Below are 13,884 nucleotides of genomic sequence, written 5' to 3' on the forward strand. Positions count from 1 at the left end.
TAAAAAGTCTCTTATTATAGATTTATGTCAGGACACTCCAGACATATATATATAGTGTTAACTCCCAAACACAAGAGGGAGATTTATTAGTGAAACCCAAGCTCAAGGTTTATGGTGTATCCATAGAGACTAGGATCTACAAGACAACAAAGTGACACTTAGAGAGGTAGCAGACAACTCTTAAAAGAGTATTTTTGCTTCAGCAGTTGAAGTAGCAGAAACATGCGAATGTTTATAATTGTATTTATGGCATTTATGTTTATAATTGTAAAAGTGTTTGATAGAGAACAATAATCAAATATTGTATTTTTTGTCAAAAATAAACACGATAACTAATTTAACTATAAACAAAAATGAAGACACCAATCAGAAACTACAAATTGTGAAAGTCTACAAGACTACAACTTCTTCACATATAAAAACTGTTACGAACGAAAGTGCATGGTGGACAAAACAGGACATGAATCTGGCTAAGTATTACAAATTATGTCGAACATGCATGAAACCGTACGAATCAAACTAATTACTTTTATTTTTTTTTTCAACGTCAACATCTAATTTATTTGCTTGATATTGTCGGAATACAAAAAGAGGTTATGATAATTATGACAAATATTGTTTGATAGTGAGCACAGAATCGGCCAGTGTTTGGATCTGCACATACATAAACCAGTCTTGTCTGTAATTTTCTTATAAACTACTCTGTTTTCTGAAATAAATGGATTCAGCCTTGACCTTTGAAAATGTTACATCGCCATCTTTATTTTTAGTGTGTATTAAGATTGTTTTTGAGCACGTGACTCACATCTCATCTCACGTGATTCCCGGATCTCGATCATTTTTCTAGAATTTTCGATTTCCATGAGAACCTCGTGATCGTGAAACTATATTACATTTCAGTATTTCTGAATCATTTCATTATCATTATGTGTGGATAAGTTTTTTCTTGGCGCGTGATTTCACGTGGCCGCTTAAAAGGAGCTTACAAGTGGATTTATAGTTTGTTTATACTTTATACATATGTTCACCAACCAGTCTATCTACATGGGGATAATTGTTGTTTGTCACGTATGTACTACGCACAGATATATCTTGTAAAAATATAACGTTTGAGTCGCGTTGTTGCGTTGTAGAATTATATATTATATGAATCGTTATTACTTGATGTAAAATATACATTTAAAAAATATATATATATATTTTTTACTTCAGCAAAGATTTGAAACATATATACTTCAGCAAAGATTCGAAACATAGCAGTATATAGTTCGATTTATGTTTGTAGAAATATCTACACCCGAATCCGGAAAAACTTAGTGAGATTTCATTAAATATTGGGTTCGTTTGACATTGGAAACTTGCTATATCAATAAAAGATCCTTTTAGAATTAAGATATTATATATTTCTTAACAAATTGAACATGTAGGATATTATATATCTATATATGAATGCGCATATAAAATGGAAAATTTCGAATTTTTGCTATAATCAAAAGATCTACCAACGCAAGCAATGCCAATAATATGATGGATTTGAGTAAAATCCTGCAATCTAACATATATATCTTTTTCTAAATTGAAAATAATTTATATATGATAGAATAAAAGTATATTTTAAATATCCACCATGATAACCAACATGGCTTATATATGAACTCAGATAATAATTAATTTCACCGTTCTCTAGCGCCTATACAGTATATGACATATACTACATACTAATGCACATTCGTAGTCGCAGATATTATTATAGGGCGCCCAACCTTGTTTTCAACAAGTTAAAAACGAACCATTGTTTATTCGTTGGTTAAAAACATAGACAACTGAATATAGAATAAACAGCAAACAACCACTAATTTGGGCAATAGAGTACTTGCCCAGACTATATTTTTTAAAGAAATGAAACAAATTAATTGGGACGGCCAAGCAACATATTATAAAATGACCATTATGCAAATGATATATAAATCTACGTATTATGAAGTTCTCTATATAAAAGGACCACACTAGCTAGTCTCTCTAGTGATCGTATCTGTCTCAGTATCAGTGTGTCTCTTTCTCCAACCAGAATATTTGTTTCCTCTTATCTTTCCTTTTATTAATCCGATCAATCTCCCCGAGAAAATTTATCATATATCTTCGCTTTCCCGTTTCATTTTCTCGCAAAATCTTCCCTAGAATTATTTCACCCATACATTTACATATATATATATATATATATACACACCATAATAACCCTCAGAATACATCTCTCTATACACCAANAAAAAAAAAAAAAAAATGGAGGCGTCGAGTATGATATACAACTATCCGTTTTGGAACTACGGTCCTAACAATCTGTTCTCGAATATTCTCTCCGTCGTCAAAGTGGCCGCCTTCGCAGTAGGTGCGTGGTATCTACGGGCGACGGTGACTTCACTGCATGCGGTTATGGTTTGGTTCAATTGGTTTATTGGGTTTCTAAAAATCCTTCTCTTCGCGTCCGCTGGCGTAGGCGCCAGCTTCTTGGCTTTAGCTTACCTTCACGAATCCAAAACCACCAAGGAAAAGGAACGGGAGCTACTATACGATCAATATCTTGCCGTCCCCCCGCCCCCTCGTGTATTGACGTTTGATGATTATAATATACTGAATGGTCATCAGGATGTTGGGTATTATAACAACTCCGTTTACAGAGAGACTGTGCCGGCGTTTCAAGAGTTTTATAAGCCGGTTGAGGAGAGTATTTGTAGATATGATCGAGAGGTGGTTGAGGTGAGTTCGAAGAGTTACAGGAGGACGAGATCAGAGAAGAAGAAGAAGACGGAGGAGAAGGTGGAGTACCGGAGGATGGAAACGGAGAGAGTGACGAAAACGGCGTCGTTGAGGTCCAAGACGATGGATGGTTTGAGCAGGGAGGACTTTCGTATGACGGTTGAGACTTTTATCATGGAGAGGAAGAAGTCGCTCCTCCAAGAAAGGGATCCATGGCAAAACGGTGCCGTCCCTCAGTGGCAGAAAAACGACGGCCTCGGTGATCACTGGCAATACGGTGTCCCTCAGTTGCAGCAGGACGGCGTTGATTACTTGCAGAACGGTGTCGACCCTCAGTGTCAGCAGAACGGTGCTGCTAATCGTTTGGAGAACGGCGTTTTCCCACAGTTTCAAAACGGCGATTTCCCTCAGTTGCAAAACGGCGATTTCGCTCAGTTGCAAAACGGCGTTGATCACTGGCAGCAGAACGGTGTCGCTCCTCAGTGGCAGCAGAACGGCGTTGTCCCACAGTTGCAAAACGGCGTTGTCCCTCAGTGGAAAAGCAAGTGGGAAAACAACGGTGTACCTGAGCCTCAAAACAGCATCGTGCAGTGGCACGGATCGCGTGACGATGGAAGTGGACGTCATCGTCGTCATGGTCGTCGTAGTCGTAGTCATAGGCTCGTGGATGGCCCTGGCTCTAATAATGGTTCTGGTTATGGTTCGTACTTAGCTATTTCGAATTAGGGGGTGGCGCAAATTTGTATAATTTTTCTGAAGTTTGATTAGATCATTTAGCTAAAAACTAATTTGCGAGGATGAATTTATATATCTTACTATCCTAGGCCTTTTAATTTTAACTCCGGTGACTCTTTTATGATCCATGTGCTCTCTTCATATTTTTCTCCATAATTCTTGTCAAACTGTGGCATTATTTTGTGTCTCATGAAAGGATGCAACTTATTAATTTGTTATTACTGTCCAATATGGTAATAATATTTAAAAATTATTATTGAGCATAAACTAAAGATACCAACTTCGAAGTAGAAAATAAATTTTAACACATTCATTTGAGTTAAATATAAATCTTAAGGTTTGGTTTGACTTTAGCTAAACTTAAAGTTAAAAGAAAAAAAGTTGGAGTTTATTTCGGTTTAGGTCAACTAATGAATTTTTCAGTAATTTTTACTTTTAATGAAAACTTTCTATCGAGTATATAACCAAACAATTGGAGTTTTATTTTCTGTTGTGCTAAGTTATATCAGATTGAACTAATACTCGCTGGCTACGGGATATTTATGAATCAAGATTTATGAAACAGTATATAATTTAGTTGTTGATCTTCTTGCCAGTGAAAGTTCTTTCTAATCCATTTATTAATATTTTCCTTCAAAAAGTTTGTCCAAAGTATGAAGTTATTTAGGACCTGTTCTTATCCACTACTTTGTGTGTTCTATAATATAATTGGCAACAAGCTAAGTCACCAACATTTTAACTTTTGCTGTGTCTTTCTATATTATATTTTTCATTACGAGTCCACGTCCTCACAATGAGATGCGTAATACAATATAATTGAACCCGACACATTTTGTCATTGACAACCCAAAAACATACAGACTTGTATTAGAATTGCATGGCACAACAAGGCACCTTATACAATTTTATGATCTTTCTAATAAATGTAGTTTTAGAAAGAAGTGTAATAATAACCTTGATAAAATATATAACAACAAGAAGTAAAACTTCATCAACTTACAGCTTAAAAAAGTGTTAATATAATTATGATGAAACAGAAAATTATTATAAGAAAATATAATTAGGATGCGAATTTTGACGTCTACGGATTGTTCAATATGTTACGATGATGAATAAGCAGAAAATTAATAATATAAAGATTTCTTCTTCTTTTTTTGGCAACAAAGTGCTCTAGGTGAGCCCACAATAAGAGAATCTTAAGAGGATACTAAAGTTTTAATTAAATTGTTTTAGTACTAGAAAGAAAAGAAAACTGATTTAGTAATGACATACAAATCCATAATAACAATTTGACATTAGAACAACATACTTGTTCCTAGGATCCACAACCTGTTTGATCTTCTTTAATCAAACTTTTGTTCTGTCCATGACACATATATTGGACGCGCTTTGGAATTCAATTATAAACTAATCATTTTTTAGCGAAACATTATCCTCTTGCACAACAACCGTTTTCTAAACCAAATTTTAGTATTGTATAAACATTTATCACATTAATTAAAGAAAAATACACACTTTTTGAGTCATTCCTTAGCATCAAAGCAATTGAGAATTATACCGAAATTTAAATTGTATTGAATTTTCAGATAAGCACATTTATGTCAAATAAATAACTACTAAAAAATGGTTGACAAAAAAAAAGTAATAATAAAAAAAAAATAACTACTAAAATTCCAGTAGACTAGTAGTGGTTATTTCCTAGTACTAGGAGATGTTATTTTAACTAGTGTACCAACAAATTTTTTTAGTTATCATAGATTACTCTCAGATTCCATATGTAATATTTGTGTTAATAAAGAAAACTTCAACTGTCAACATACAATCATCATCCATTTCTTTGGTAATTGTTTACTTTTTAAGCTGAAAGTTTAGAGATCACCTTAGAATTATTATATATGGAGGAATTTTAATCATGTGTCCATAAAACACAAAACAAAGAGGAACCTTCTCCCCTCTTTCTTATTATAGTAATGACAATATGAAATTATGCAAAATCATACTATACTATAAGTAGAACCTCTATAAATTAATACTCGGTAAATTAATAATTTTTTTTGGTCCTAAGATGAGAATAGTGTAATTTTGGACCCAATTTGATAATATAATAAGATAATATTTTTTTTGAAAATCCTTTGTAAATATATGGTCCCATCAATAATATAAATTTATAATTCTATTAAATTATCTAAATATATGTGTATATGTACACATCAATTTTTATTAGAGTTCATTTTTAATATTTTTACTATATAAAAATCTTTGAGTGTTATATTAAAAATATGATAATTGTTATTTTCTTTGTAATTGATTTTATAAAAATATTAGTTATAAGGATTAAATCTTATTTAAGTTTTTTTTACCACATTAGGAAAGCCTCTCTATAAATTAATATTATTAATTTATCAAAAAATTAAAACCTCTATAAATTAATAGATTTTCATGGTCCCAACATTATTTATTTATAGAGGTTTTACTGTATTACAATAAATAACATTTGGATATGAAACATTGTATCTAGAAACACTTATTGATATATAAAATCTAATTTGAAATAACATTGTATCTACAAATTTATAATCTACGTGACACGCGAATTGGATATCCACTCTTCAATCTTGCAAATAATGTCCACTTTTCGATGCTTGGATCTTCATCTACCACCTCCCAACTTCAATTTTTTTTTTTTTTTTTCACAATCATTAAAAAAATACTATGTCATAATCATTCAAATTTTGCTATACTAGATATAAAAAAATGGTACGAACCTGTAAGTGGTTACAAAACGGTGGAGAAATACTAACATCATAGCCTTGGCCATAACAAGTCCAAGACATGTTCTTCCACCCATCCCAAATGCTAAGAAACTGTTTGCTTTTGCTTCAGCCTTCATTCAAATCAAGTTTCTTAAGTATACACAAAACAGTTAAACAAAGAAACTGTAAAATTTTAATACTTTTACTTTAAATTGTGATGTACTTAACTTACCTCAAACCTTAAAGGGTTGAACTTGTGAGGTTTATTATATACATCAGGATCAAGATGAATGGATCTTGCGTCAATATTTATATTCCACCCTTTTTTAATCTTATATCCTTTAAAATCAGAAAACAAAATGTATCTAAGTCAGATCGATCAAACAAAATAAGAATATAGGGAATTGATTTTCTTAAAGATAAATAATTAAAGTAAACCTTCCATTTCACAGTCTTGAAGTACTAATCTTGGGAACCAAGGCACTACAGACGCCATTCTCAGAGATTCTTTCATTAACTATATCCAGAAATTATATATGCATATAAACATAATTTAAACTAATTAAGTAGTCCATTGAAAAAACGTTTATATAGTACCTTTGAGGCATATGGCATTTCACTGAGATCTTCAAGTTCAAGAAATGGTTTATCTGATGCACTCTTCCCAATCTGAGATTGTTCTTCCTGTTGACCGACCAAGACAATGACATGTTTTTAAAAGGAAAACCCTTTAAATTTGTCTTTATTCGGATTAGAAAGAAAAACAGAAACTAAAGTGATAAATAATTATTAAAATATCGCACAAGAGAAACTAGTTATAGAACTTACAATAAGAATATCCAAAACCTTCTGATTTTCACCGAGGTACTTAACCATCCATGTTAGAGCACTAGCCGTCGTGTCCTGTCCTGTATTTGAAATTTTTTTTTTCGTATAAACCGGATTCATGTTAAATTAAGAAGATTCAGTTAATCTGATTTATACTTTTTTTTCTTCTTTCATTTTTCCTCTCTTAAGTGTAAAAATGATGGGTATTAAATTGGACCTGCAATGATCATGGTCAGAATATTGTCCTTAATCTCAGCATCAGTCAACTTGGGAGACGACGAAGAAGTGTCGTTATCTACTGCGAGAAGCTGCTGCAAAAAATCTTCATGATGTATATTTTGATTATTTGTTTCAATTCTCCTTTTTCTAATTATGTTTTCTAACAACTCCATTACTCTTCCTCTTGCCTGCATCATATGAATCAAACCAAATTAGTGTATAATAATATGATATTTCAAAGAGTGTAATTAAAACGACGTACCATGATGCCCTTGTGGAATCTAGTCCAAGGTAAATTGAGAGGAAAAGCTAGCATCGCTTCACAAACAAAGCCCACATCTTTTTGCATGGAACCCAATTCTTCTTCGTCTTCTAGACTTATTAACATCTTACACATTGCTTTGAATGTTATCTGCAACACCACCACATTTAGAACACTCTCATTTCTCAATTAAGTTATGCCTTGTAAGAAAATGAATGAAAATTTTGAATTGACTAAAGTTAATTATCATTTATTTTCAGGTATTCATTATGGGCCGAACTTACATAAAAAAAGTTTTAAAGAGGCCCAACCAATACTACGCAAGCGTGTGAAACAAACCTGGAGCAAATCTGTGAGCAAGATCACCGTACCACGGTGTTCCCATCCACTAAGAGCGTCCACGACGAGTTCATCAAAGTGTCTAACCATCAAAGCCGTCGATCTTTTGGAGAACAAGTTGATCAAACGGCTACGGAGAATCTTGTGATGGTGTTGAGGAGCACAGAGAAGGCTCCGTTCACCTACAAGCTCACCTATGGACTTTATGTACCGTTTTGTGAACATCCCTGACTCGTTGTTCAGGACAGCCCGAGCTGACTCGGTCGTCGACAGGAACACGTGTGTCTCTCCGAACAAACTTGTCCTAAAACAACTTCCGTACCTGTAATATACAAAAGTATGTTTTTTTTTTCTCTTTCTTTTCTAAATATTGTTAAGTATATATAAATGATGTGTACCGGAAACCTTCTAGATGAGCCAGAAGCTTCTTCAGTTTACCTGATACGGCGACTACGGACGAATTCGTAGAATCCTTTGCCGCTGTTAACGGAAAGCATGAACTGGAGTGTTTCTCCGATCACCGGAAAACCATGACTTCCGGGAGGAAAATCGCCTGTTGATTCCTTTCGATCTTGGATCAGAATTTTGAGTATTTTTCCAAGTGTTAGTATCGCAGCGCAGAGGAGAACGCAGAGGCAAAGATGTTCCATTTTATTTTGTTCCAATAGGAAGAAACGTAATTCTAAATTTAAGTACGCAGGTTTGGTTTGAGCTTGTTAATCTATAAATATAATGAGATATTTTGTAACAAGTGAAGTGAGTGGGGTGTTGATCTTTTTTGGCTCCTCATGATGTCGCGTTAGACTCAAAATCTATTGAATATGTGTGTATCAGTGTATGTGTAAATGTATATGTATTTTCTTACAGGTAAACCAATCGAGAGGCTGGCTATATACACTAAATCAAGAGAATAACTTAGGTAGACTTTGGTGTAAAGATTTTCTTGATCTATGAAAAAGTATCGGTATATCCCTATTAAATTTCGGTAGTTATTTTATACTATATAGTTGAATGATAAAAAATAAAACAAATCATCTATCTAGGACTAGTGTTTGAGAGTTAAAAACAACAGTATTTGACGTATCGTGCAACTAATCACGATCCTTTCCATGGCAAATTAAAAAAATAAATCATGAGCATGTGGAAAACATTTCAACGACTATAGAAAAATATTTCGGTCATGGAACTTTGATGGTTATAAATTATTTGTCTAGGTCATTGGAGGTGACGCCATGCGCTGAAAGTTGAAACAAAAGGAACAATAGGAACACAAAAATAGAAAAAGCATATAATATGGGGGACACGTGGACGGTGAAGAGAGGCTGTTGCGGTATTGCACTACATTCTCACGAGTGGCCATGATTAACTTGTTTTCCACTTGTTGCGGCACAAGTGATGATCACTTCTAACATTCTCACGTCACATTCCGCCTTAAGTCTATTACTCTATTTGCATATTTCGTGACGGATGCGTCTACATGCATCCCATTCCCATATCTCTCTGTTCAAGGCCCCGCTGATTCTCTTTGCTTTTATAATTATAGGTTTACCGTAAAATCACACTTTATTTTTTATGTTTTATTCTCCAAGCAAATGATACTTGATTAGAAAACTTACAAATCATGTCATTGTAGGTCCAAAGACATGTATTTAGGCATATGTTTTTTTAACACGATCAACCCACTCTTAAAAGCGAAACAATAATAAGAGTGTATCGAGGCGAACTCGCATAGAAGTATTCTCCCACGATCTTTGCATACCTTTCGAAAAGCTCGTCCATCACATTTTCACCAAACGTAGGCTCTAACATCGGCTCGACCACAGCTCTTATGGTATTTGCAAATCTTCGTCCACGAGCTAGTGATTCGGGTTTGGACCGTACTACTATGTCATCATAACTCGCCTCACTGATACTCCCACCTTCCCAATCAATCGGGCTTATCTCAAGCCGATCGATTGAAAAAGACTTTTCTTTCTCTATCACCATTATCAATTCTTCGGAGCTTGCTGCATAGTAAGGAGCGTTGAAAGCATCGATTTTCTCTTCTTCGACGATACCCTTAGACGAAGAAAATAAGGCACATTTAGTTATGACTTAATATGTATTAATATTTATTCATCTGTTTGATCTGATATTGTTATGGTTGGGCTATAATCTATTCATCAAATAATCTATGTTTTTGAAGCCAACTGAAGAAATTAGATTATATTACCAAGATATATTATCTATCAACAGCCCCGTCTCAAAAAAAAAATTGTCCCTAAGCATATAAGTTTTTAGGACCCTTTTCAACATAATTTTTTTTTTCTTTTTTTTTTTTCTGGTCCCATTTGCTTAATATTTTTTTGAATTGTTTTATTTGTCCCATGGCCAATGCCCCTCTCGCCTAGGTATGAGCCGGGGCTGTCTATCAAATATTTTTTAGTTATGAGAAGGCTGTATTTAGTTATCATTTACTTTCCTTACCTTACTACTTTTATCATCAAGAGCTATTAAATAAGCCTTTTCCATAAGTGTTAATGCTTTATTCAAAATTAATTAATTGATTGGTTATATTCATATATATATATATATATATATATATATATATATATGTGTGTGTGTTATATTAGAATTTGAAAGTTCATTAACTGGGCGTTGCGATTTTTTTGCTAGCGTTCGGCAGTCGGCACTGTATACATATATCAAAGTTAATCGAAGATAATATGTTATTGAGAGAGATGTAAAAAGGGTAGTTCTAGTCTAGTGGCCTTTTACATCTCTATCAATGTATGTATCAATTTTTTCTATATAAATTGACTAACTTAAATAATTTGAAGAAAAAAAAAACAACCAATTTGGAAAAGAAGACATGGGCCACATTACTAGGACTCAATTGGTCAGGTAACGTGTCATGTAAAATCCTTATAGTGTAATATGGCATATTTCCATGTTGGTTCTAACTTCTAAATCAATGTTAACATATCTACACCACCATACCTCTTTCGCCATAGACATAAGAGCTTGAGCTAGGAGTTCCCATTGATAGCAACTCTCTTCGGTTGTAGGATCCTGAGAGCTTCTACCGAGGAATGATAAAACCATTCGCCCCCCAGGGACCAACTCTTCGGATCGTGATCTCAGAAATATCGAAAAATCATTTTGGAATTGAAGAGCGTAAGCTTTGTGTGCACTCTTAGGACTTGTCTTTGATATGTAGAGTTTCCCCACATTGTCTAAATCAGTTGTATCAACCCCGTATTTCTTCTCCGCCTCACCACATGGAACCTTTAATATATGGATGATAATTCAACTTGTTAGCATTCATATTGCCGTATAATGAGTGATATTTTGATAAAAATGTGGACCACATTCGTAATTTCTTGTGTGTGTGTGATCCGTGATGTCTGAACCCCTATTTTGACAAAATGATATACTATGTGGACCACATTCGTAATCTCTTGTGAGAGATGTATGAATCACTAGGTTTCTGTTTTTTTTTTTGTGTGTGTGTTGGTTTCTCCTCCAAATGAGAAAGATTCCCACGCACTAATTTTGTTTTAATAAAAGGTATATTACTTGCGTAGTATTTTCTCGGTACTGTTTCGTCAATGAATACTTTTTATGAGAAAAATATCGCGATCGTCATAGTTCTTTTCATGACTCACGTTAAGTAATTAACGATATAAAATTTTTGTATGTTTTATTTACGAATTAAGATTTTCATAAATATGATATTCCGGCCATAACTCATAATAGAATATCAGAATTGACAATTCATTTTTCAGAATGCTAGTTGGCATTTTCAAAAACACTGATTTTTAATTTTATTATATACGTAAGTATTATATACTAATAAATAAGTAAGTAAAGTTCCGTATACAGAAACAGTACACACCTGAGACAACCAGTGTAAACTTGAAGACGAATGAACAAAGTGAAGGCTCCGGCGAGGAAACAAACGTCCGTAGAAGGAGCCAGGGACCGCAGACACAAAACACGATTCTCCTCCTCCACGACCAAGTAAACCCTCCTTCTTATTATAAAGCCGGTTGTAAAACTCCGGCAAAGAAGCAAAGATGTAGTTGAAGTCATTGTTAGGGGATCGTTGAGAGAGACTCTGAGCTCAGGGACCGGACGGTCGAGGTCAGGGCACAAGTTTTGGATTGTGTCGATAATGTTGGAGATGGACAAGAGACTGTTCGGACCGGAGGAGCAGCCTAAGTCGGCGATTCCAATGCTTGAAATTTCCGAATTGCTTATCAGTAGCTTCTTCAAGGCCTCGTCCATCACCCTTCTGCCTAGAGATATCATGTTGCGCTGCGTAATCACAAAATCATTACATCTTTGTCATTATTAATTATGTTCGAGAACCAAATTATGTTCAAGTTCAAGATATAGCACTAATCACTCGTATATATATAAAACAATGCATTTTTTTTGTTCAAACATGAAAACAATGCATATTATATATAACTTTTTGAGATAAAAAAAATTCAACCTGAGCGGTGGAGTTCTTGGCATAACTGTTTTCACCGTTTCCTTTGTTCATGTGAAGAACTCGCATTACTTCCATATCTCTCTCTCTTTGTTGTGTCTCTGTATTTTTGATGAAGCAGAAGGTTAATGAATATAGTAAGTGATGTTGGGTCGATATATATAAGAAAAGATGTGTTGTAAGAGATTAGTGATTTGACAGCCACATGCATATATATATATATATATATATTTTTGGTATAATTGTTTGTTTTTTGTTCGTATAAACCATACATGCATATACAGTATATATTTTATGGACAAACGTTGAGTACATCTCTCTTTCTAAACACATATACATACGACGACGGTCTCTCTTTTTTTTTTCTTTTTTTTTTGTCAAACACGACCACGGTCTCTTTTACGAACTTTTCTCTATATTTTCAACTAAGTTAAGAGGTTTAGTTTTTTTCTTTAATAATTTTATTCACCTTCTATTCTAGATCTAGGTATCGTTCAGAATTACAAGCAGATTTCTAATACTATTCCAAGATAAATATTGTAAACTCGAAGCAGCTCACAGACCATGAAAACCCGTGAAGGGGAGTAATTATGGCTGGAAATATCTGAACCAATTGGAGAGAAAACTGTCTTGAGCAAATCTCGAGGAAGAAGTAAAGGTGGTGATAACTTTCATGTCGAGGCCTGCTAGTTTTGCTCTTAATATTAGTTGACTTTCCCTGACAATGATGTGGGCTGGTTTTGAAGTGAACATTGTGTGAAGTCTTGAATTTTGTTCTTTCCAAAGTGAGTACACTAGCCTTAACTAATTCATTCAATATGGTTGTTTAGGGTTTATAATAAATTTGATCATAAAACATTCTAAAACTGCAAAAAAGTTTAATCCACAAAAAAGGGTAGCAAAACAAGAACCAATGGCTTAATAAAGGCTCATGGAAATGGGTCTCTTCTGTTTGGGTCCACTTAAGACTTTGTTCTTCCGAGAGATTTAAGGGACCGATTCTTTGTGTTTTGTAATCCTTGGTATACATATTAGACTATTTCTCATCTCGCCGTCGAAGGTAAAATCAATGAAAATTATTGATAAGCTAGGAAAAACTGAATTAGCTACGTAAACTGAGCCCTTCTTTTTTTTTTTTCTTTTTTTTTTATGATGTGAATATATACCTAGAAAATTTTATGCGTGCTTCCAGAAAGCATAGCGTTAACAATGTTCTATTTGGCTCTTGTCTTTTTCGTTAAGTGTACAACATTTATAAACTTGGACATTATATATCATGTGACTACGAAATATATCGATTTTAGACTCATTTAATTTTGACGCGAGGTTGTTGACACTAATACAAGGCTTGTTATATTAATCAAGCTCTCGCCTTTTTTAGTAACATAAACTTATATTAGGAAAAAAAATAATCAAAACAAATTTGAGAGTTTCGACTAACCACAAGCAAACAATCATTATAAACTAAAACTTCTTGACTGATTCTAAGTGATGAAGGATTCGTGTTAATTGACTGT

General features: G+C 33.7%; 2 protein-coding genes and 1 pseudogene across 2 annotated transcripts; 1 reads left to right on the top strand and 2 right to left on the bottom strand.

Annotated features, from left to right (window-relative positions):
• Window positions 2,019-3,603, top strand: LOC104740657. The gene has a single exon (XM_010461332.1). It carries the CDS (start codon window positions 2,281-2,283, stop codon window positions 3,478-3,480), a length of 1,200 nt encoding a protein of 399 aa, XP_010459634.1. The 5' UTR covers window positions 2,019-2,280; the 3' UTR covers window positions 3,481-3,603.
• On the bottom strand, window positions 5,920-8,742 carry LOC104740658 (cytochrome P450 90A1-like). The gene is made up of 10 exons (XM_010461333.2): window positions 8,329-8,742; window positions 7,891-8,212; window positions 7,552-7,701; window positions 7,288-7,477; window positions 7,071-7,150; window positions 6,840-6,926; window positions 6,681-6,759; window positions 6,475-6,581; window positions 6,255-6,373; window positions 5,920-6,157 (listed from the first exon to the last, which is right to left on the bottom strand). The coding sequence occupies exons 1-10, from the start codon at window positions 8,538-8,540 to the stop codon at window positions 6,061-6,063; spliced, it is 1,443 nt and encodes a 480-aa protein (XP_010459635.1). The 5' UTR covers window positions 8,541-8,742; the 3' UTR covers window positions 5,920-6,060.
• On the bottom strand, window positions 9,470-12,549 carry LOC104740660 (annotated as a pseudogene).

This window comes from Camelina sativa, chromosome 14 (assembly GCF_000633955.1).
Source record: "Camelina sativa cultivar DH55 chromosome 14, Cs, whole genome shotgun sequence".
NCBI lineage: Eukaryota > Viridiplantae > Streptophyta > Magnoliopsida > Brassicales > Brassicaceae > Camelina > Camelina sativa.

What these genes read in the sequence shown, in the direction of transcription:
- LOC104740657 (XM_010461332.1), top strand. Translation starts at nt 2,281, where the DNA reads ATGGAGGCGTCGAGTATGATATACAACTATCCGTTTTGGAACTACGGT.
- LOC104740658 (XM_010461333.2), bottom strand. Translation starts at nt 8,540, where the DNA reads ATGGAACATCTTTGCCTCTGCGTTCTCCTCTGCGCTGCGATACTAACA. An exon ending in TGCTCACAGATTTGCTCCAG is followed by an intron (nt 7,702 to 7,890) that starts GTTTGTTTCACA and finishes GTGGTGTTGCAG; the next exon opens with ATAACATTCAAAGCAATGTG. An exon ending in CGTTTTGTAACCACTTACAG is followed by an intron (nt 6,158 to 6,254) that starts GTTCGTACCATT and finishes AAAAAATTGAAG; the next exon opens with TTGGGAGGTGGTAGATGAAG.